This window comes from Podarcis cretensis (genome assembly GCF_951804945.1).
Source record: "Podarcis cretensis genome assembly, chromosome: 13".
NCBI classification, from domain to species: domain Eukaryota; kingdom Metazoa; phylum Chordata; class Lepidosauria; order Squamata; family Lacertidae; genus Podarcis; species Podarcis cretensis.
The window spans coordinates 38,998,200-39,021,407 of NC_137182.1; the positions used below are offsets into that span (position 1 = coordinate 38,998,200).

At 45.3% G+C, this 23,208-nt stretch overlaps 1 protein-coding gene across 2 annotated transcripts in view; it reads left to right on the top strand.

The window, feature by feature from the left end:
* Positions 1-2,839: 2,839 nt before the first annotated feature.
* Positions 2,840-23,208, top strand: part of SHISA7 (shisa family member 7) — a 31,896-nt gene continuing 11,527 nt past the window's right edge. Inside the window, exons 1-3 of one of the 2 annotated variants that reach the window (XM_079950755.1) lie at positions 2,840-3,163; positions 18,407-19,046; positions 20,837-20,991. In XM_079950755.1, coding sequence (XP_079806881.1) covers positions 18,499-19,046; positions 20,837-20,991 — 703 coding nt within the window. In that variant the 5' untranslated portion in view covers positions 2,840-3,163; positions 18,407-18,498. Of the gene's footprint in view, positions 3,164-17,578; positions 19,047-20,836; positions 20,992-23,208 lie in introns of those variants that run through there. The other variant, XM_079950756.1, reaches the window with a different exon arrangement.

Below are 23,208 nucleotides of genomic sequence, written 5' to 3' on the forward strand. Positions count from 1 at the left end.
CTTTAGGCGCCAAGCAAAAACATTTCTTTTTAACCAGGCCTTTGGTTGGTTTGATTGCCATCCTATGCCCTTTTAAAATGTGTTTTTTTGGTGGGGGGGATTATTGGGTTGTTTTTATTTTGGTCATGTATTTTGTGGTTTTATATTTTGATTTTATTCTGTGAGATCTCTGGGTATAGGGAGGAATATAAATTCTATTACTACTACTACTACTACTACTACTACTAATAATAATAATAATGGAAGAGTGGTAGCTCTGAGCTAGATGGACAAATGTCTTGATTCAATATAAGGCAGCAGGCTGTGAAATGATTCACAGTTTGTATCCCATATAAAGTATATGGATCATTGTTGGAGGTCCTGCTCCATGTTCCCCTGCCTTCTGAAGTGAGGCAGGTGGTTATGCGGGACAGTGTCTTTTCTATGGTGGCACCTTGCACATTCCCTCCCAATGAAGTTCATTGGGTAGTCTCTTCTCTGCTTTTGAAGGCAAATGAAAACCTTTCTTTTTAGGAAAGTCTTTGGAAGAAAGTCTGTTCATTGAGCTGTGTTGATGGCAGAGTATTGTTGTCTATATACTGTTATTGTTTTCATATCGTTGGTACTAATTGGTTAAGTTTTATTGCAATTGAACAACGTTGAAAATTGTCGCCTTTTGTACACAAATACATAAGAAAAACCCTTCTGGATCAGTCCAGAGGCCTGTCTGCCCCACCATCCTGTTTCCTAAAGTGGAAACATTTTTAAAATGTAGAGAACCAAGGCAGAGAAAGTGGAGCAGACATAAAACATTTAATTGCTTAATACTATAATCTGCCTTGGATATGTTGAGATCTAGAGTAGGTTATATACTAACGGAGTGGTGGGAAGCCTGTGGCCATGGGCATATATCAGAGGGGCAAGGGATCTACTTTCTCTCCTTGGATAAAACCTATAAAGCCTTAAACAGCTCAGGACCACCCGAGCTTCTCCCTGCAATCATTACTTGAGGACCTTCTTTGGGAGCCTCTCCCACGAGACGTCCAGAGGGTGGCAACAAGGAAACAGGCTTTTTCTGTGGTGGCTCCCCACTTGTGGAATGCTCTCCCTAAGGAGACTTTCCTGGCACCTTCATTACATATCTTTAGGTGCCATGTGAAAACATTCCTATTTAACCAGGCATTTAGCTGATTAATATTCTGTGGCCTTTTAAATGTTTCTGTGGGAGAGCGGAGGGCTTTGTTTAGTTTAGTTTTTGTTTCTTTACTCATTAGTGTTTTCATTTTGTATGTTTATGTTGTGAACCGCCCCGTGATCTTTGGATGAAGGCTTGTGTACAAATTCAATAAATAATCTCCAGATCCCCCACTTTCATGTAAAGACGAGAGATATTTTTTGTTTAGTATTTGGAGAACCTGAGATATAAGGCAAAATGTACAGGCACTATTTTTCTCTTTTTTTGTGGGAAATTAGCCAGCTCCCCCTTTCTGCTCTTTACTCCCCCACCCCAGAAAACATTTCTGCGGACACCCATGCCTATAGCCCTCAAGGTGTGATTCAATGGGCCCCAGCCAGCATGTTCAGGGATGTGGTTCTGCAACATCTGCAGAGGAAAGGGCTGCCCACCTCTGCATTAGCAAGTAGGCAGCTGTGCAAAGAGTCCATACCTGACCCTGTGGCAAGCAGTATGGTCCAGCACAGCATCCTTCTTAAAGCTAGAACTGTTTGAGGATAACGAAGAACAGCAGGACAGAGTGGGGCATAGGTAAAGGTAAATGTAAAGGTACCCCTGACCATTAGGTCCAGTCGTGACCGACTCTGGGGTTGCGGCACTCATCTCGCTCTATGGGCCGAGGGAGCCGGCGTTTGTCCGCAGACAGCTTCCGGGTCATGTGGCCAGCATGACTAAGCCGCTTCTGGAAAACCAGAAGCGGCGCACGGAAACGCCGTTTACCTTCCCGCCGGAGCGGTACCTATTTATCTACTTGCACTTTGACGTGCTTTTGAACTGCTAGGTAGGCAGGAGCTGGGACCGAGCAACAGGAGCTCACCCTGTTGAGGGGATTTGAACCGCCGACCTTCTGATCAGCAAGTCCTAGGCTCTGTGGTTTAACCCACAGTGCCACCATTATGATAAAACTCAGCCCTTGCTCTCCCATATCATGCCATGGGCAGCTGCCCCCCCTCAAGTAAAACAATAGAAATACTTAACTAACTGACCAATCACATCGGTTCTGCCCCCCTAACAAAGTCCTGCCCCCCAAATCCTGGTTATGCCCATGCATCCTGCTCTCTCTTCATGTACCTGCTTAAAAACAGGAGCTTTGGGGGTGGGGATCACAAAAGGAAAGGGAGACAGCCCTGCTGTCCTCCCTCTATAATTCCTGCATGTACAAAAATATGATGAGCAGCTTAGTCTCTTCCTCCTACTGGAGCAGAGTTACGACTCCTGGGTTACTTTAGGAAGCGCAGGGCAGTGAGGTCTGTCAGCCAGAAGGACTCCTAGGTTCCTTGAGCAAAGCGCCCTGGAGTCTAGTGTATTGAACGGGACAGCAACTAGGAGGCACTGCACAAACTTTGCCCCTCCTTTTCTAAAGCAAAAAAAAAGAGAGAGAGAGAGTCAGAAAGAGAGAAGTGGATGAAGTACTGTCTTTGATTGACAGCCTTTCCAGTCCAATCCCATGCTCCTGCATCCCACTCTCTTTGCCCCTTCTTGGCGCTGGATGCTCGCTCTTTTTGTTAATGAAAGCTCTTCCCACTCACCCTCTTCACTCTTCTGGGACTTGAAAGCAGTTTGGAGGGAGGGGCACAGGTTTGGGTGAGGGGCTGTAGTCACCCACCGAGTTCATCTCCTCCGCCAATCAAAACAGCTCCCTGCTTGCCAGCCAGCCAATGGAATTCCTCGAGCATCATATCTAATTCATCCATTGCGTTTCCTTTCCCAGAGTGGAATTCTATTTTTTAATAGAAAGTACCCACTTTTTGAGGTGGGGTGTTTTTTTTTCTATGAAGGAAAATCAAATATTTCCTTACTGAAGGTGGAGAAGAACATCTGGACTTTCAGGTGCTCCCTTCACAAACAGAAAAAAAGATTTTGCCACTGACGTCTTGCAGCAATTTTTTTTTAAAAAATCAGCATCAACAAGGGAAGTAGTTTGTATGGGATTTTTTAAAACAGATCAAGGTAAGCAGTGGATTTATGCAACTTGCTATGAGGCAAGCTGTATATTTTAGTTACCTGGGCTGGGTGTTCCAGATGAAGCTAATGAGACTCCAGAAGGTGGTCTGGCAAGTGCCTAGTGATGATGGATAAAAAGCATCTTTTGAAAGAGTATGTGCATGTATATTATATATAGTTATGACTTTCAGGCTCCCCCCCCAAAGATTTAGGTTTATGCGCATGTGTGTGTGTGTTTTGAAAATAGACATTTTGGGCTCAGAATTTTACCGCATGTACCACATCTGTGAAATATGAATAGATCTGTTGTTAAAATTTATCAATAGGGTTTTTTGGGGGGGTGGAGTGGGGAGACAGTTAAGCATTCCATGCTGTAAAAGAGCTGTTGTGTTCTGTAGTTTGTTCACCACCCCCTCTGCCCCTCTGCTTTGAGTATCAGGTGGAATGGGTTGTGCTGGAATTCAGATGAAAAATGGCATTGCTCTCAGGGTGGTGTGGTAGAAAGGTTTGTGTGTGTGTATGTGATGAAACACTCACTTTGCAACTGAGTTTAGCTGTGCATATGGGTTGTTGCAGCATGCGTGTTTTGTGATCCTGCTGGCTTGTGAGAATAGTGTTTTCTGCCCCTTTAGTTGAGTTTGTGTATGAGCGCACACATGCTTTGGAATCTTTTGGTGCAGCTCTTCTTTGGTTTACGAGCCGAGCCTGTGTATGTGTGTGACATGGAGGATTTTGTGTGCTGCTGTTGTATGCTGAAAACTGTGCTTCTGTAAGGGGTGTGTATGTGTGTGTGTGTGTGTGCTTGCGCTTTACTGCTGCAGCTCTGGGCATGTGACAGTGCCTTTGTGTGTTTGTGCGTATCAAGTCATAGACTGTGCATTACACTTCTTCCTTCTGCTTCTTGAGTGTGGCAGCTTCTGAGTGCGTTACTCTGTGTGTGCGTGCGTACAGCTTCCCTTCTGATTGCTTCTGTCTGAGTGGGATTATGTATATTCCTATCACATTTATACACGAGAATTACTCGCCTGCTTCTTTCTCGCCCTGCTTTCATATCTCTCTTTCTCTCTTACATGCACACTGAATGAAGATGATATAAGCTGACTCTTCTGATATTTCACCGGCTGGCAAAGCCAGCACAAATTAACCACAACACTCCCTTTCTTACCAATCCTCTCCCCGCACCCCATCCCAGGCTGCCGCACTGCACTTCTGCCTGGATCGACAGAGGACAGATCCAGCAGAAAACAGGTGTTGGGTGCGAGTTTGTGATGCGCATATGAGGATGTGCACATGTGGGGCAAATAACGACTGTGCCTTTGTGCGTCAATATGCATTTTTCTGGGTGTTTTGTTTGTTTGTGTAAGGATTAGCTTTATATACGCATGAGATCCAGTAAGGGCACGTGTGTATCAGGCGTATACGCTCATAGTCTCTCTGTGTGTGACAGAACAAATATATGTATGTGTGAATATGGGTTGGATTGCAAACGCATGCATGAAAGTACAATGCACATGAAAGGAGCTTGTTTATGTGTGAAGTGCTGGTTAGGTGCAGCACTTCACAACTAAGTGGAAATGTACATATGTTTCTAAGCCTGCATACTGAGGGATGTGGTGTAGCTAATGTGTGTGGATGAAAGGGAGAGTGGTGTGTGTTTGTGTGTGTGTGAACACAGGAGGTGAAAAACCCACACAGAAATGGCAGCCTCTTCCCCACCAGGTTCCAGGGAAGCAGACAATGAGTCTAGATAGGCCTGTGCCCACTCACAGGTGTCTGGTGGTGGTGAAATCTCATAGTCGGCGGTGGGGATGGGGGTGGGATTGTAACAGAAGGTACATGGGGGCACTCCAGGTAGTCTGCTTGGTAGGGTGCGTGTGAGGAAGGATGGGTAAAGAGAGAGAGAGAAAGAGAGATTGAGGCTAGATAGGAGAGGGTATATGAGGAAGGGAGAGGGTGATATGATGCGGTAAAATGATAGAATGAGGCACTTTAAAAGAAAGGAGAAGAGAGCTAGCTTGCTAACAGAGACCAAGGAATTGAGGAAGGCATGCACAGAGTTTAGCTATGCCTTTTACAGTAATTACACACACATACACCACGGACAAGGTGCAAAGGATGAGCTATGCTAAACAACTATTTCAGCACTCGCTCCCAGCCCCCTGCTCTTTAAATCTTCCTGGTGGTATTGCCCCAGGAAAGGGGGGGGGTGGTTTTGAAGGAAGGATGATAAGGGGGAGGAGAGAATGGTCTCTGCAGTTTCCATGGCAATGTTGCCATGGAAACAGCAAGGCTGCCTGGATCCCGTCAGATGAATGAGGACCCATCACTGGGGGGGAAAAGGAAGTGGGGAGAAGGTTAGATATGAGGGGCTGCCTGCCGTAGCCAGGCATTGGTGTGATGAGAGGTGTTTCGTATAAGATATGTATCCTTTAGGCTCAGAAGTGAATACCTGTACACTCTAGGGAAGGGAAGTGGATCATGGCGTCTTGTGGGCTTGAGCAACTTCTGGATCTTGGACTCTGAGGTCCTGGGGTGGTGGGGAGTATCCCTTCGGCTGGAGCTGAGCACTCAACAGATAGGGAGTCATGACAATGCTTTGTAACTGCTTCCATTTTTTAAGCCATGCATTCCAATATTAGGTGTATTGACGATGTAAAAGTACAGTTGGATGCTGGCAACATGCAGGTGGATGTTGTGTGAAAGAAAAAAATCGGCCATTCATTACAGCCAATTTGACCGCAGACACTTGTGGGTCATATGGTCAGTATCATGCACAGCATTCTGGGTAGTTTGCTCATAGACATTGGCCCCAGTTCAGTCATAATGCCTGCCTGACAGCAAATGCTACCTCACCTCCCAGGTACCTCAGTATATATGAGTTAAATTCATGCTAGGCAATTCCCCGTTTCATCACATTCCTATATCATTACAACCATCTCAGGGGCACAGGCCTGTGAGCAATTGCCCACTGTCGCTCAGTGACCAGATTTAGATTTGTGAAGAATTACGTATTCTTTCTGGCAGCATGTGTGGAATGTCAGCCGTGACGGAAGCAAAGATTCCTGGGTAACTGGTTTTGACAACAGATGACTTCCCTTCCAGGGCTATGTTGAGAGTCATTCGTAGGATTTACTGTGGACTTGCTTTCGGTAGAGAAACGACCAAAAAAGCTGGAAAGCAAAACTGCAGACTTTGATTAAATTAGTAGATTAGATTAATCAACTAAAGTTTTAGTTGATTAATTAATGAAAGTCCATTTTAATCATCATGGCTGCAAGTTAAAAGCATTGCTGTTTATTTTTTTGAAGCTATTGGTTCTGCAGTAATAAAGAATGAAAAAGAAGGTATTTGAGGTGTCTTACATTCTAATAAGGAATTTTAGCTTTTGCTTATTAAATTATTAGTTATCTTCCTTCAGAACCTAAAAAATGCAACTACAGTATATTGAGATGTATTAAAATTAATGGATCAAGAATATAAAAGGAAGATTATTAATTAAAAACTATTGAATCTTTAAAAAATTATTGAATATTAGAGAGTAATCCATTAACTTGTATTTTTAATGTTAAAGAGCAACTCTTAGCTGTGATAGTACCTGACTCATAGTGGACATGTTGGCCACAAAGGATTGTGGGAAGCTATGACCCGGCATTCTGGGTCATTTGCTGGCCTTGAATCAATACCCCTTTATGAGTGTGTTTCAGTAATTTGGTGCTCTAGTGTCTGTGTACGAAGTGCACCCTAGGAGTAATTGTTCTAGCAGCTGATCTTCAGCACCTTTAATCATCTGGGCCTGATTCACATATGTACACATTAATATGGCAGCTGCTTACAAGTCCAGTTCCAGCGTGCAAAAAAGATTGACCATTATTTGAAGTTTCTGGGTGGATAAGGATTCCATTTCCTCTGTGTTGTTGCTGAATAAATAACACAAGTTGGAGAACTCTACGCTGGTGTTACGGAAGTGTGGTATACTGAACATATATTGTACTCAAATACTTAACTCTGTTTGGGAATTTGTTAGCAACTTAGACTCACTCTTTGGTGCTCAATACCATGATTTCCACCCTACTTTTTAAAGCATACTTGTGGGTACAGTGGAGATTCTAATATGTTTTAGTGACAATGAGTGTGGAATGAGTGGTTGGCAGTTACTCTGGGTAACAAAGATCACAAGATTATGATCTTGTATGCATCTTCTCATCCAATCTAGGCCAGGAGATCTCTTACTATTTTTCAACAATCCAACCCCCCACACTTGCATCTGGCTATCATTGCTCTTGTATGTACAGCCACGAAAGTAATTAGCTAGCCTGCCTGCATATATCTAAGTTGGCCTAGAATTTTTTTTTAAAAAAATGCTTTTGTAAGATGCCTTGATCGCTTGAAGGCACTTCTGACTCGCCACAGGCGACCAGCTGAGCAGCTTTTTACCAGCTTGAGTTAAACCACTCCCCCCCCCCCGCCCTGAATAATGCATCTTAATAGAACTGACTCCTTTCTATAAAAGAAAATTAAGGGATGTTCTCTCTGCCTCTCTCTTAATTTCTCATTTGAATAACTCTGACTTACAACCAGATGGAGAGGAAAAGATAGGCACCTGCTCCATGAAGGCAAAGGCACACAGTGAACTGCACAAAGGCAGACACATGTTTCCACGGACACACACAGCACATGGCTACACAGGCGAGGAAGAGAAAGGCAGGAAGGAAGTTAAGGAAAGATCACATATTGCGACGGACAGAAAGTTGGTACATAAAAATAGGAGGAAGTCCTTGAAACTGGGCAGAATCTTGCGCATCCACGCAATCATACTGAAAGACAAGAAATAACACACACTCCTAGGAATACCTGCAGAGTCGTAGTGCACGATGCAATGTAAATTTAACATATGCATAAGATGGCTAGGATCATTCACAGATATGCAAAACAACCTCCATCTCTTTCTTGCATACACACAGAGACTTCTATCCTCACAGGCACTGAACAGACTGTTATAAATGCAAACTACAAAAACCCCTACACAGTCTAGCTGAGGGGGATTGGAAATCTGCATGGCTGTCATCAGACTGTAGAGAACAAAATGCAATTGAGCTGGGTGTTGGGGGAGAGAATTAAGTAGTTTATTGTGGTCAAGGGGGAAAATCTTCAAAATAACAAGACATTTCTGTTCAACAGACCAAGGTTGGGCAGGTTAGACCCTGTGCATGGGACTGGGGCTGGGTGTAGGATATTGCAGTACCCTAAGCCAGAGATCCTTGGTAAGGCAAATGTGGGATGAGGTACATAATCTAATAGTGCCCCAGAGCCTTCTGAGAAATGCTCTAACCCTTCAGTCAGCACACCTTATCCTTGCATGCTTCCAGAGTCTTTGGCATGTGATATTGCATTCAGGAATGCAAATTCACTCTTGAAAATTTACTCACGTAACAAAATACAGCCTTTCCTGGTACATAGTATTAGGTTTTATTTATTTTTATTCTAAGCACAATAGTGGTCACAGTCTTGGCTCTATAGGCAGGGCCGGCCCTAACAAAGCAGAATGAGGCAGCTAACTCAGGCAGCTGGTTTGGGGTATAATGAAAGGGGCAGCAAATTGATTATTTTTACTGCATTTTTTTACTGTATTTTTACTGCCAAGCAGCATGAGAGGGGCCTGTGGGATGTTTTGCCTCAGATATCAGAATAGCTTGGGCTGCATACACACCATGCATTTAAAGCACAGAGAATCCTGGGGAACTGTAGTTTTCCTCTTCACAGGCCTACAATTCCCAGCACCCTTAACAAACTTCCCAGGATTCTTTGCAACGTGCTTTAAATGCGTGGTGTGCGTGCAGTCTTGGATTGCCCTGGGTACTTCTGTGCACTTTCATCTGGCACCATTACGCCTCACACCATTTGCTGCCTTGTCTCTTCAGCCTGCCCAGTCCTCAGTATCCAACTGTGTAGACATGCCCTTTGGTCGCACGCAAAATCAAATCAGCATTTGGCAGTGGGAGAAACAGGAAGTCTTCTAAAACGATGCCTGTTGCAAATGACACATGCATGCATCATATCTTTTCTTCTTTAAAAGTATTGTTGTGAGACAGCAGGTTCGTTTCAGGGTTATAGGAAGCTGCTGCCTTATACCAAGTTGGTTTCTTGGTCAATCTAGCTCAGTGTTGTCCACACTGGTTGGCAGCAGCTCTCAAGGGTTTCAGGAAGGGGGTTCTCCCAGCCCTATGTGGAGATGCTGGGGATTGAAATGGGCTCCTTCTGTGTGCATAGCAGATGCTCTACTGCTGAGCTGTGGCCTTTTCTCTTTTTACCCTACTGATGATGTGTTGTTGCACCCATAATCTGGCTCACTGTGAAAAAAGCCATAAGAAGGGATGGAGGTCAATAGCAGAGCACAAAGTCCCAGATTCATGCATCTCCAGATAGGGCTGAGAGAGACTCTAGTCTGAAAGCCTGGAAATGTTGCTGCTACAGTGGTACCTCAGGTTACATACGCTTCAGGTTACAGACTCCGCTAACCCAGAAATAGTGCTTCAGGTTAAGAACTTTGCTTCAGGATGAGAATAAAAATCGGGCTCTAGTGGCGCGGCAGCAGCAGGAGGCCCCATTAGCTAACGTGGTGCTTCAGGTTAAGAACAGTTTCAGGTTAAGTACGGACCTCCGGAACGAATTAAGTATTTAACCTGAGGTACCACTGTACTAGCATTTTTCTTCCTAAACGCATTTTTGGACATTTGCTCTATGTTCTTTGCTGAGGAATCAGTGGAAAGAAGCTACCATCTGAGGGATTAGGACTGAATGCCTCCAAGTCAGAATTACCACTAAACATCATGAGGGGGGAAAAAATTAAGTATCATTTTTCTTATTATGCAAATCTATACAGATTAGGCTGCAGTCCTGTACACATTCATCTATGTCCTACTTAGAGGGTTTACATCTGAGTGCTCTGTTGGATCGATGAATTAAGTTGATCAGTTGACTAAAACAAATGCGACTTATTGAGACGCTGGCGACAGGCCTACTGTTTAAGCAGGATTTTCTCATATATGGGGGGCTGCCCTCAAAGACTGTAGGCAGCTGAAGTGAAAAGCTGCTACCACCCCAAATAAATCAGTACAGTATCACATTAGGCTTTAACTGGATATATGATTTCAGTCAGTTGTGTGCGTGTGCTTAGCTGATTTTTAGTTTTGCGTTATATGGCATGTTTTGTACCATGGGTCTTGGGTGAGCTACATGCTGAAGTGAAATAAACACCAGAAAAACCCCTACCCCTGTGAGTGCTAAGACGAGCCACCGAATAGGCAAAATCCGTGCAGGAGACATGCCCCAGGTGGCCACAGCGGGGAATATGAGGTTTTATTCCGTTTTCATCCCCCACCATGCTGCCCCCTCTTTATTCACCCCGCTAGGTACCTGACAGGCCAGACAAATCCCCTTGAACCATGTCAGATCATTTTGGTTTCTGATAGCAAGAGACAGAGCCGCGTTCTCCCCTCGCCACAAACACACATGCACTTGCTGCTGCCACAGGCCTTTCACAGGCCTGTTACCTTGATGAAGTCAGTGAGACCACATGTTCCAAGCACACTGCAGTGTGTCACTGCCCCGGGGGGCTCCCTCACGCTCTGGCGAGGAGGTGGACAGGGAGACAAGCAGCGGTTACATGAAAAAGGCCCCGGGGTTCAACAGAGAGGGAGATGTTCGTTGCACAGAGCGAAGTTGCGATGGTTGTAGCGAGGGATGTGTCATCAAGTCTCTGGGGTGGCCGTTCTCTGGCAAGGAGCTAATATACAGCAGGGTGGGTCTGTGGAAAGGTAGCATTAGTATAGTATGTATGTATGTATGTATGTATGTTTGTATTTTTACCCTGCTTCTTCCCCTGATGGGCTCAAGGCGGTTTACAGATTAAAAATATGCTCTTGGTGAGCGCCCTCCATTTTTCATTTAACACAGATTTCTTCTCAGCAAACTCAGAACAAGAGGAAGAAGCCTGCTGGATCAGGCCAAAGGCCCACCTAGTCCAGCATCCTGTTCTCACAGTGGCCAACCAGATGCCACAATGGGAAGCCCACAAGCAGGACTTGAGTGCATCAGCACTCTCTGCATTTGGGATTCCCAGCAACCAGCATGCAGAGAACATTGTGGATGTCACTGAAAGCCCAACAAATTCATTCACCATGACTTTGTCTAGTCCTCTTTTAAAGCTACTGAGGTTGGTGGTTATCGCTGTATCTTGTGGGAGCAAATCCCTTAGTTTAATTATGCACTGGAATTCTTTCTTTCGTCTGTCCCGAATCTTACAACATTCAGCTTCATTGGATTGGCCTTGAGTTCTCGTGTTACAAGGGAGAAAATCATCTCTCTCTCCAATTGCTCCACACCCTGCAGTTTATACAGCTCTATCATGCCCTTTCTGTTATGTAGTGAAGTTTCACCCTGGGCCAGCAGGGGGATACTGTAGATAGTTTTCACTCAGGTCTGTAGATAGTTTTCACTCAGGTCCACGTCAGTTATTTTAGGCGGGAAACTCTGGGTTGTTGTTGCTACAATGTTGACAGCCGGCTGCCTATAAAAGCAGGCCGGCTGAGCTGTTTGCTGTTCAGTTCTATTCCAGCTTACAAAATAAAGAGCTGCTTTGGAGAAATCGCTGTGTCGTCTGCTATGTCAACCCACAACGTTACACTTTCTGCCTTACAGTGGTACCTCGGGTTAAGAACTTAATTCATTCTGGAGGTCTGTTCTTAACCTGAAACTGTTCTTAACCCGAGGTACCACTTTAGCTAATGGGGCCTCCTGCTGCCACCACGCTGCCACCGCATGATTTCTGTTCTCATCCTGAAGCAAAGTTCTTAACCTGAGGTACTACCAGGTTAGCGGAGTCTGTAATCTGAAGGGTCTGCAACCTGAAGCGTCTGTAACCCGAGGTACCACTGTACCTAAGTAAAAAGCCCCAAATGTTTTAATTTTTCCTTTTGGTTACTCCAACCCCTTGATCATGTTGGTTGCCCTTTTCTGAGAGGATTTCTGTGAGCTCAGGCTCGCACAGGAGGACCTCCCAAACTGAAGCACCTTTAGATCCCTGCTTAGAAATAAAACCACCTTTTCTATAACAGCTTTTGATTTTGGAGCTACTAATCAATGGTGTGGCTGTGTTTGGAATGCTGTGTACTTTTCTGCTCGCCTCATCTAAAAACGATATTGTGGTGCTAGAAAAGTGCCACCGAGATGATCAGGGATTTGGAGCAGCTTCTCTACCAGGAAAGGCTGTAGCTCTGTGACAGAGCATCAGCTTTGCATGCAGAGAGTCCGATCCCTGGTATCTCCAGGTTCAGATAGAGTTAAAGCGTTCCCACCACATGCACCATTACTCTCGTTACAGAGCTGCATTGTAGTTTCTTGAGAAATAGGGCTGTTTGATGCACTTCCCCCTCAAACAAAACTTCACTCCAAAAGGCAAAACTTCAAAAGGTGCAGTGAAATAGCCATTGCGCATGCATGGATGACATAGCAGCTTTTTGGGTGCAAGTTCAGGGGTGTGTGGGTAAACCAAACAGGTCATGTGCATCAGAGGAAGACATTGCCACCCTCTCTCTGGCGTGTGCAGCAACGTGCAAATGCGACTAGAAATGGGGGGGAGGGAGGGAACACCCTTGCTGTGTTTGAAAACACCAGTGTGTTCGTAGTCTTAGTGTCTGGCGGTATTCTGGGTGCAGTGGAGGGGTGGGCGAGGGTCCCTTATCTCCACCCCCCACATAATGTAACGTATGCTGATGACCATTGAGGGATTTCCCAGCCCCATTAAATACCAGCTTCAGAGGAGGGATGTTCCCCAGGACTAGAGCCAGGGAGGAAATTGTTAAATTCCCCACTCTGCACATCCTGCGGATCGCAGTAATTATCACCTCCAGCTCATCCTATTTACGTTTTTTAAAAAACAACCTGCAAGTTAAATGCAAAGACATGTTGTGATGCGGATAATTACTATGGTGAGGGCATTTTACGTAGTGGCACGCTGGGTTTTGAAACAGACGTCCATGGCATTCCAAGGTGCTCCTCTTCCAGTCTCCACCCATGGGTTGATGCTGAATGTGCAGGTGGAAGTGCCACCAGCAGAATGCCTGCCAGTGGCAGCCCATGGAAGGCTTTAGAAGGGGGTGCTCTGGCAGGGAGGAACTGGGTCAGCCTGGGATCCACAAGGTCCCAAGCCAATCCCTCTGCCATCACATGAGAGCATCAGACTTGATCTCTGAGCCTGAGTGAGCTGCCATAGCCATTTGCCTCTCCCCATTCCCACTACCCAGCCTGCAGAGGTGCACATGCGGCCATGGCCCTGCCATTTAACGAGCTATGTTAAACTGATTTTCATTTGTGTTTTGTGTTTCAGCTTTTTAATTAATTCTCTATAGCTTTTATTGTTTTATATGTAATATTGAACATTTGTGTGTTTGTTTTCTGCTTTTCCGGCTGCCCAAAGAACCAAGGCGATTATATAAATGCAGGAAATAAAGGAAAGAGTATTCGGCGTCACATCTAATTTGGCCCACAGGTGCCCAGTTCTCTTCGTCTTCCTGGTGCTTCTTCCCATTTGGGCAGAACTTCTTTTTCTGCCACCTGTAGTGCTAACCATAACCTGTTGCCTGCTGGGCTCTTTTGAACTACAATACTATAATATTTGGGGTAGAAGAAGCAGCATTTGAGGGAGCTTTGGTAGAATGTTGCCTTGGAGGGATGCCCTCTGCTTCGAAGCACCACAAAGAAGGCTACCCAGCTTATTGCTTGAAGAGAGTGGTACTCCTTGTTCTCTGCTCAAATGTGAAAACAGATTATTGTGTAGGAGAGCAGAATCATTAAGGCTAGCTTGAACACGGGAAAGAGCTGAATAGAAGGGAAAGTGGAAAGAGGAAGCTAAAATAAAAATCCCTAGTAATTTAGTATGGTTCTGCTGGCTGAGCATGTTTGGGATGAGGCCACTTCCCTTAGGCGACAGGTTTGGGGATGCCATTCAGTGGGGTACCTGCCATTAGGTGGAATTAGTTGGTGGTGGCTGAGGCAGCTGATTTTGATACCACAGAAGGAGAGAACATTTATAGCTATTTCATTTATTATTACTGTATATTTATTCCTCTGCAGCTGCTGTGTGTGAAATGTTAGGCCGGGCGCTGCGTGGTGCCTTAGTATTCATGTGCACATTTTCGCATTCATGTGCACTGGAGACGAAATGTATCCATTTGAAGACTGATGTCTGCAGGACGGCAAATCGGTCAACTCACGCAAACAGAACTTTAACCCACCATCTCTAAAATGCAAAAAGGGAGGACGGGACAGATTTATCAAGAACAGACAGCAGAAAATTGGAATGCTTCTTCATAAAGAGGGATAATTGGAACATGAGAATGCTGCTGGATCAGGCCAGTGGCCCATCTAGTCCAGCATCCTGTTCTCACATTGGCCAACCAGATGCCCATGGGAATCCCACAAACAGTACCTGAGGGCAACAGGCACCCCTCCTGTGTTTTCCATCAACTGGTATTCAGAGTCCTAGGGTTGCCATACGTCTGGAAATTCCTGGACGTTTATGGAATACTGCAGTCAGCAGCAGTGCCTGGGCGGAAATCGTTAAAAATGTCCGGGAAAATCCAGACATATGTCGGCAGACATATGCCCATTTTCCATAAAGATAGCTCAAAAAAGCTCAATAACTTTTCTGTCTGGATTTTTTCACTGTTTGAAATATGGCAACCCTAATTCAGACACATGAAGTCAGAGTATAATAGCCATTGACAGGACAGGCCAAGCTCCAGGTTTTGGGGGCCCTGATCAAGCTGCCCTTGGTCCGTCCCCCCAGGATTTATTAGTTGGTGGGCAAAATGCCTGTGGCAGCGTTGTGTAGCAGAGATCTTCATCTTAATGATGGCTGCCAGCCTCTTTCCCAATCCACATTCATGGGGTGATACCGGCATAAGATGGTGGTTCCAGTGAGTTCAGTCGTATGCATGCCTCAGCCACCCTGCCCATCCCACCTGAGTCACATCAGCAGCAGTGGGGGCAGCAGTCCTGTGGGGATGGACTCTGCTGGGGTCCCAGAGCCCCAGCATTCGCCCAAGTATGACGCATTGCTGACGCTGGGCTTATGTGTGAAACGGCATGTAGTAAGGACTGGGGGGGCGGCAGCGGCTAGTGGGGGAGCTGTTGGGGAAAGGGAAATTTTTGCTCAATTCAGCACCAAACTGCTTTGCATTTTTCCCTTCCCCAGGCGGTAGCAAATTCCAAGGAGCCCTAATGGGGTCATTTGCTCTTGAATAAAGAGAGAGCACCTGGAGACTTGGAGCCCTCATTGTAACAATTCCGTTTATTTACAGATGTAGAGACTGAACAGGCATTACAGGGGGGCAGACCCAAGCACAGGGGCAGCTGGCAGTAGCCCTCAAGCAACCACAGCACCATGCCAAAGCCAGCTTCCTGTCTCAGCTTCTGATTTAAAACACCAACAACCTGTTTTTATTGTGGTCCAAGTGGAGCCTAGAGCCCTTTTTAGCTATACAGTATAGGGAGCTTCCCTAGAACAAGTCAGGCCTTCGCTCCATTACCTCTGTATTTCATGCTCTCCCCTCTGCCAACCTGGTATTCTCCAGATGTTTTGTACCACAACTCAACATCTGTGCTGGCCAGGGATCATTTACTTTACTACTGCATGGAATTTGCACATCAAATTTATTTGATGCCTCGTGTTAATCCCACTAGCATATGCTATTCAATTACTTGATATTGGACTATATATTATTTCTGTTACATGAAGTTTTCATGGTTTGTTTATTACTTCCGTCATCTATAGCCTTCATATTGGTTGTTCAATTTGACTGAGACTTAGTTTTGTATTAGTTTTGATACACAGGTCTTCCATTGTTTATTGATGGTTATCTATAACTGTATTATGTAGGGAGGTTTGAGTCCACTGCCGTATACATGTTTTATCATCCATTTATCATTTTTGTCCTTTATTGGTTATTTTGTTTGTGTTATTGAGAGATCTCCTCTTTTACGGTTTACCAAGTCATAGTCTGAAAACATCTGGTGAGGACGAGACCCTTCTCCAGGGCTTCTCCTCAGGCAGAGATTTTCACCAGCACCTGCCACCTGGAGACAGGAAAGAATGTGTTTGGCCATGAAACTGTGGTCCCTCCTGAGTGGCTTTTCGTACAGGCTCAGCTCCTCCCGAAACCAACATTCTTTCTCATCACGTCACAGCCCTCTGTGGCAGGGATTGTGAATCCTTTTCAGCCCAGGGGCTGCATTTCCTTCTGAACCGCTTGCCAGTGGTAGGTATAGCCAGAGGGAAAAGTGGATGGAACAATTCATATAAACTTTACTTTGTTGGGTAGCCTAGTTTCTACACATACTCAACACGCCATTCTCTAGCCTCCATCCAGGCAAGCAAGAAGCACTTTCAGAATTCAAGGACACGTTTTAGGCAAAAATGAGGGTGCAGCTGGGGGTGGTGTGTGGATTAGGAAAAGCCTTGTGGGCCAGATAGAGAGGTCTGGAGGGCCACATCCCCCAGTGTTGATCTGTGTGATGAGATTCTGCATCTCTGCCTTTTTATGTGAATCTAGTAACGTTTCTCAGAATGCTAACTTGGATGCTTTGGGATTCACTTTCTTTGGCTTCCAGGACCTCATGACTCTCTGCCCTATTATCATTGGCGCTGACACATCTCACAGTCCCTGACTCCTCTCTCACACACACTGGATTACGTGAATATTATGCTTGATTTATCTCTCTCTCTCAAACATAAGCTAGGAAACAGTTATTAAGAATTCATCTCTCCAAATCAGTTTCATCTTTACTTTCAGTAAACCAGAGTACGTGCTGTTTTTAGAGGCTCAGAAGCAAAAAAGAGAGGGCTTTTGGAACTTTTCAATTGTAACAAAAATAAATAAAATACAACTAAGGGGGGGTGAGGGATGGGCTAATCTGCTAATTTTGGTATCTCTCATGTTTGCAACCTTAAATTCAGTTCTCTATGTTCCAACATCAGTTTGCAATTTTATAAAAAGAAGTCCTCATGGAAATCCATCAGCTTCTTAGTGTGAATTTCTCATTTTATATATGCATATCTAGACAGCAGTGGGTGAATACGATTTGGGAGATTATGCTTAAACACAAACACACTCAAGGAAGTACAGCAGGCAGTTAATCCTTATTACATACACAGCTATCCATCTATTGATTGTTCAATTATGGTGCCATAGTTTCCATTTATTTCCTATATGGGAGCCCTTAAAGCTTCTGATCAAATTTTAATAAAGTGCCCATATTTTCATTCATCTTATGAAGTGGGCTCCAAGTCTACAAAACCTTATGCGATAATAAATTGGTTAGTCTTTAAGGTGCCACGAGACTCATGTTTTTTTCTGACTACAGTGTATATATGTATTATGTATAACTTATATAGGTATTGTTAGTGAGCTAGTTATCTCACTGACATTATATTTGGATTATCAGAGAGTTTCTTTAGTCTTTTTAGTGATGTTGTTATTATATTCTCTCTCTCTCTCTTTCTGTGTGTGTGTGTGCCAAAATGTTGCCAAAATTTTGAACTCTAGTTCAAAATAAAATTGTATTAATTAAAAAAAGAAATTAAGCCAAACATGATGCATAGTTAAATTATGAAATTCACTGCTGCAATAGTACTGTTTATCTTTATTATTTACATTTTTAGTTGCCTATTAACCTAGTCCTCTAGGCAACAATTTATGCCTACAAAAACTAAAGGACAAGTCAAAACAGGTATGTTGCAGCATCGCCACATGAAAAATACAAACACATAAAAGGGGCTTCTCAAATCCCACTTGGGTAAAAATAGATTTAAAATATGCCTGAATCCATCCTTCAAAACACTGGCAGTCTGTAGAGCTCTTAGAAAAGAGCATTACACAGCTTAATGCTCACCATGGAAAAGCCATGAGCTAAGATAGTTTTTAGACAAATTCATGATGGATAGCTCTATCAGCAGCTATTAGTTATGAGAGCCAGATGGAACCTCCATGGCCAAGCAGTGTATTTCTGAATCTCAGATGCCCGTGGTGGTGGGGGATATGACTATCCAGCAGGGATGAGAGTGTTGCCTTCACATTCTTCCTGGGAAGCATCTGCTTGGCTACTGTGAGAAACAGGAACAGATGGGACCTCTTGTCTGATGCAGCAGGGCTTCTTTTCATGTTCTAACAATCTCGTTTGCATCTTTTGCAGTGTTTCTTCCTGGATCTCTTTTATAAGCTTTTTTTAAAAAAACATCTATCTGAACCCCAACGTTGGAGCTCCTCGGCACTCTCCCACCCACCATGTACCAATTGCTGACAGTAATGCTGTACGCAGCCCTGGAAGCCCTGGGGGGACGCACCGCTCTGGCCGTCATCCAGGCCCAACATCACACAAACCAGAGCTGGGGCCTGCCCAACTTCCTGGCCCACCTGAAGCGCTTGACGTCATCCAGCAGCAATGCAACCACCGGCACAAGCCGGGTGCGGCCCTCGGAGACCTGCCAAGGCTACTACGATGTCATGGGGCAGTACGACGCGGCGTTCAACTGCACCACGGGGGGCTACCGCTTCTGCTGCGGCACGTGCCAGTATCGCTTCTGCTGCGAGGACCGGTCCAGGAGGCTGGAGCAAGGGAAGTGCCGCGACAGCCCGCAGTGGTTTGCCACCACCGTTGCCGGCACAGCCACCAACGGGCCCGATGTGCCAAACGGAAGCAAGCAGACGGGCAACAGCACCGTGTACGTGATCTGTGGGGTCATCAGCTTCACCTTAGCCGTGGGAGTCGGGCTCAAATTCTTCTTCAGCAAAGCCTCAAGGAGACCGCATGGAAGGGAGCTCAACGTGCCCAGGTAAACAATGCAGGCTGCAAGGTGGGGTCAAAAGTTGTTCTTCAGCCCCGTGGCGAGAACCGGGCAGCATTTCAGCTGGCAGTGGGGCTCAGAGCTGGACTGGGATTCTGTCCCCAGAATGGCTCCAGATTGGAATTCTGTGTGTCCTCGGAATTTTTGTAACAATTACTGTTCTAACACAGCTGTAACATTCTATTGATAGACCAATTTGCTTTAAAGCTTTATGTTCATGACCTTTTCATCGTCGTTGCAAAATCATGAATTACCTCCCCAAAGTCAGTTTCTTTTGCAAATTCACACTCAACAAACAAAATGGGTGGGTGACTTAATTGCTCTTGCCCCATAGTAGAACGCCTGCTGTAAATCCTACCAGAAACATCATCTCTCCCTCTCTCTCTCTCTCTCTCTCTCTCTGGGATCAGTGTCTTCAATTCCTGTGGCGTCTGTCCCTCTCACCACCAGCTGTCTCTCTCTCTTGCCTAAGCAGAGAGAACTCTTGGACTGGTAGTTCTTTAGAGGATGTTGTCTAGGGAAGAACAAACCTCTCTGATGAACTACAAGTCCTAATTTAACTGTACAAACACATATCCTCTGTTCTAGAGAAGGACCCGGGCCAGTAACTCTCTGTGCTCTAACACTGCATTGCACTAAAAAGGGATTGCAAATAAAACTCCGTTATCAGAATGCCGCTATACAAATCTATGGTGAGGCCACACTTGAAATATTGTGTTTAGAGGGCATTGTAGAACTAGAAAAGGCATGAGTTTCGTTACACAATAAGAATAATAATAAAAAAGAAGCAATTTTTTAAAAAAAGAAATAAAAGAACCTGGAGTCATCAAATGAAGCTCAGAAGATTCACAACAGACAAGAGGAAGTATTTCATACAGCACACAGTTAAACAATGGGGTTTGCTGAGTGATGTGGTATTGGCCCCCAATTTGGATGGCTTTAAAAGGGGTTTTGGGATGCGGGTGGCTGAGCCTAGGGCTTGCCGATTGGAAGGTCGGTGGTTCGAATCCCCGCAACAGGGTGAGCTCCCGTTGCTCAGTCCCAGCTCCTTCCAACCTAGCAGTTCGAAAGCATGCTAGTGCAAGTAGATAAATAGGTACCACTCCAGCGGGAAGGTAAACGGCATTTCCGTGCCCTGCTCTGGTTTCGCCAGAAGCGGCTTAGTCATGCTAGCCACATGACCCGGAAAAACTTCCTGCGGACAAACATCGGCTTCCTTGGCCAGTAAAGCAAGATGAGCACCGCAACCCCAGAGTCGTTTGCGACTGGACTTAACTGTCAGGGGTCCTTTACCTTTACCTTTTAAAAGGGGTTTAGACATGTTTATGGAAAGCTGTCAACGGCTGTTAGCCACGATGGCTCTGTAATACCTTGAGTATCAGACACAGTATGCTTCTGAACACCAGTTGCACAAGTGGGAAGAGCTCTCTTGCACCCCCGCCAGCACCTGGGGCAGAGTTTTTTTGCCGTAGGGGCAACACTGAAACTAAGGAGAAGCAACTGCCACCCCCTGGACAAACCTTCACTGAATCATGCTATACTGTAAAGATACTAAGGTGGGATGATAGCTCAGATGGTAAAGTATGAGACGGGGTCGTGGGTTCGAGCCCCATGTTGGGCAAAAAGATTCCTGCATTTCAGGGGGTTGGGACTTGATGGTCCTTGTGGTCCCTTCCAACTCTACAATTCTATGATTTTATGAATGAAGTGCCTCAATCCAGCCCAAACACGTGCCTTGTTGTCCCTTTCACTAACACTTCCTTTCTTTTCCTGGCCAGGGCACTGGTTGACATTCTCAGGCATCAAGCAGGCAGCAGCTCGTGCTCTGAACGCAACAACAGCCTTGTCATTAACTCAAACTTCCAAGACAATGGTTCAGCTCGTCCCCCGAAGAACCTGTACAACACAGTGAAACCGTCCAAAAGCAGCCATGGTAAGAGAGGCAGCAAACCGCCGGCAGCCTGACAAGGCGAGTGATGGTTTAAGATTGCTAAATCCTGGATCAGCTACCAACCTTCCCCAACAGCTTGATCTGCATAATTTTTTATTAGAATTCGAGGAAGGATTTATTTAATATCATCCATCCTAATCAACACTGTCCCCATCTCCGAAAAAGCTTCACCCTGATTGAGTTGCTGTTAAAAGCACAAGTACAGGCCAGGATCTGTGTTTCTTTCTTTCTGGTCACTTGGCAACCTAAGTGGCGCATGGGGCTCAATTGCCGGGAGGGTGACTGTGCTAAAGGAAAGTGAGGGTCTCCATGGGGGGTGCCATGGGGAGCAAAAGAGATGGTTCTCTTGGACTGTATAACCAGGTACTTGACCTCCAACCCCTTCTGATGGCAGCATCATGGCTTAAAAGAGATAATAAGCCAATACCTTGGCTTAATCCAGGCATAGGCAAACTCGGCCCTCCAGATGTTTTGGGACTACAACTCCCATCATACCTAGCTAACAGGACCAGTGGTCAGGGATGATGGGAACTGTAGTTCCAAAACATCTGGAGGGCTGAGTTTGTCTATGCCTGGCTTAATCAATACTGTGTGAGTGCACTGAATATCTAAGTGAGATTATTTGGTTGTAACACCAAAACTATGGTTTGTAGAATCCCAACCAAGGCTTTGTTATACTGCATGAACCAGCGCTTTTCAACAAATCATGGTTTGTGAGTGGCAGCCAGATCAGAACCTGAAATCACAAGTTTGCAAACCGGTGTCACATCTGAATCAATGACCATGGTTACGTTGTTCCACTCTCAGAGGCTTCAGTGTGGGATAGCATCCAGAAATATTGAGGAAAGTGGAGGAGGGAAGGGAATTGCATAAACTATGGTAAATCTTGGAACACCAATTATGGTTTGGAGTCTCAGCTAATGTTAGCACAAACCATGGTTTCATGATAACGTATGTGCCAACACCCATGAAGAATCACTTGGGAACTCCCCTTCTCAGTTCTCTGAAGCAAGGAACGCCATATAAATGTAACAAAAAAATGTCCTCCCAAGCCAGCAAAACAGGGCACCTTTAAAAGAGGTGAAGGCCTCACACCCCATTTTCCAACAGCAGCCTGAGCTGGCCTCTCCATGGACCCCCAGAATCTTCCTGGAATCTATCCCCTATTTTCTTTGTGATCTACTTCTAGCCCCTTCTCTTACTATTTTTGTTGGAATATGTTAACTCCTGCTCTTTGGAGTGTGTGTGTGTGTGTATTCTCAGCAGGAATTAAGCTGCAAAAGCTTGTAGGGAAACAGCCTGTTTGCCATAGCAACTGGTTCTAGCTGTCTGGCTGTCTTTGTGTCGGCTTGAAGATTAATATTAGGGTTGTGGGGGGAGGGCCTTATTGAGACATGAACTGTTTTCTTTCCAGGTAGAAAGAAAAGCCTTCAAGTGCTCAGGAGGCGCTTTTGCAGTTTCCCTCTTCCCTGCTAAATGCTCCCTTCTCTCCCAGGAGCCCAGACACACCTGGCCTCAGTTATTGGTTTTAGTAGCAAACTCAGGGGTGGTGAGTGCCAACGAAGTTGTAGGCAAAGCCAGGGCCACTGGCAAACAAGGGGGGGGGTGTCAGCATGCTGGGGAGGGACCTCAAGGTTTGCAGAAGTACAAAAAATATTTTGGGGGTGGGGAGCTCAAAGGCTGCACTTCCACTGCCCTCAACAGGGGGTAGTGAGAAAAGTGCAATGTCCTGTGTGGAAGGTATGGCTGGCTGGAACCTGAAACAACACAACTCCTTTTAGGAGGGAGGGTACACTGCAACATTTTGCTGCAGACCCCACTTGCCGTAGTAACAATGTAGTACTATCTTAACTGAGAGCCAGAGTGTGTCGGACTTTAACTGATTCAAATCCCAGCTCAACCTTGAAGCTCACTCACTTTTGGTCAACCATACTCTCCCAGCCTCACCTATTGCCAAAGGTGGAAGTTGTAAGCCTTACAGATGGCATGGGTCCTCCTTCCATGGCACCTTCATGCCTAGATCCTCAAATGGCTGCAGAAACAGAGGGAAGGGGTTTGGCAGTCCCCAGATCCGTCTCCTAAATTTATTGGGCTCCAATGCCAGAATCCAGGCTGTCCTCTTCAACCTCTCCCTCCCTCCCAACCCTCAAATAAAGCATGGTAGCCATGTATGTTCTATGAGAGGGGTGGACAATTTTC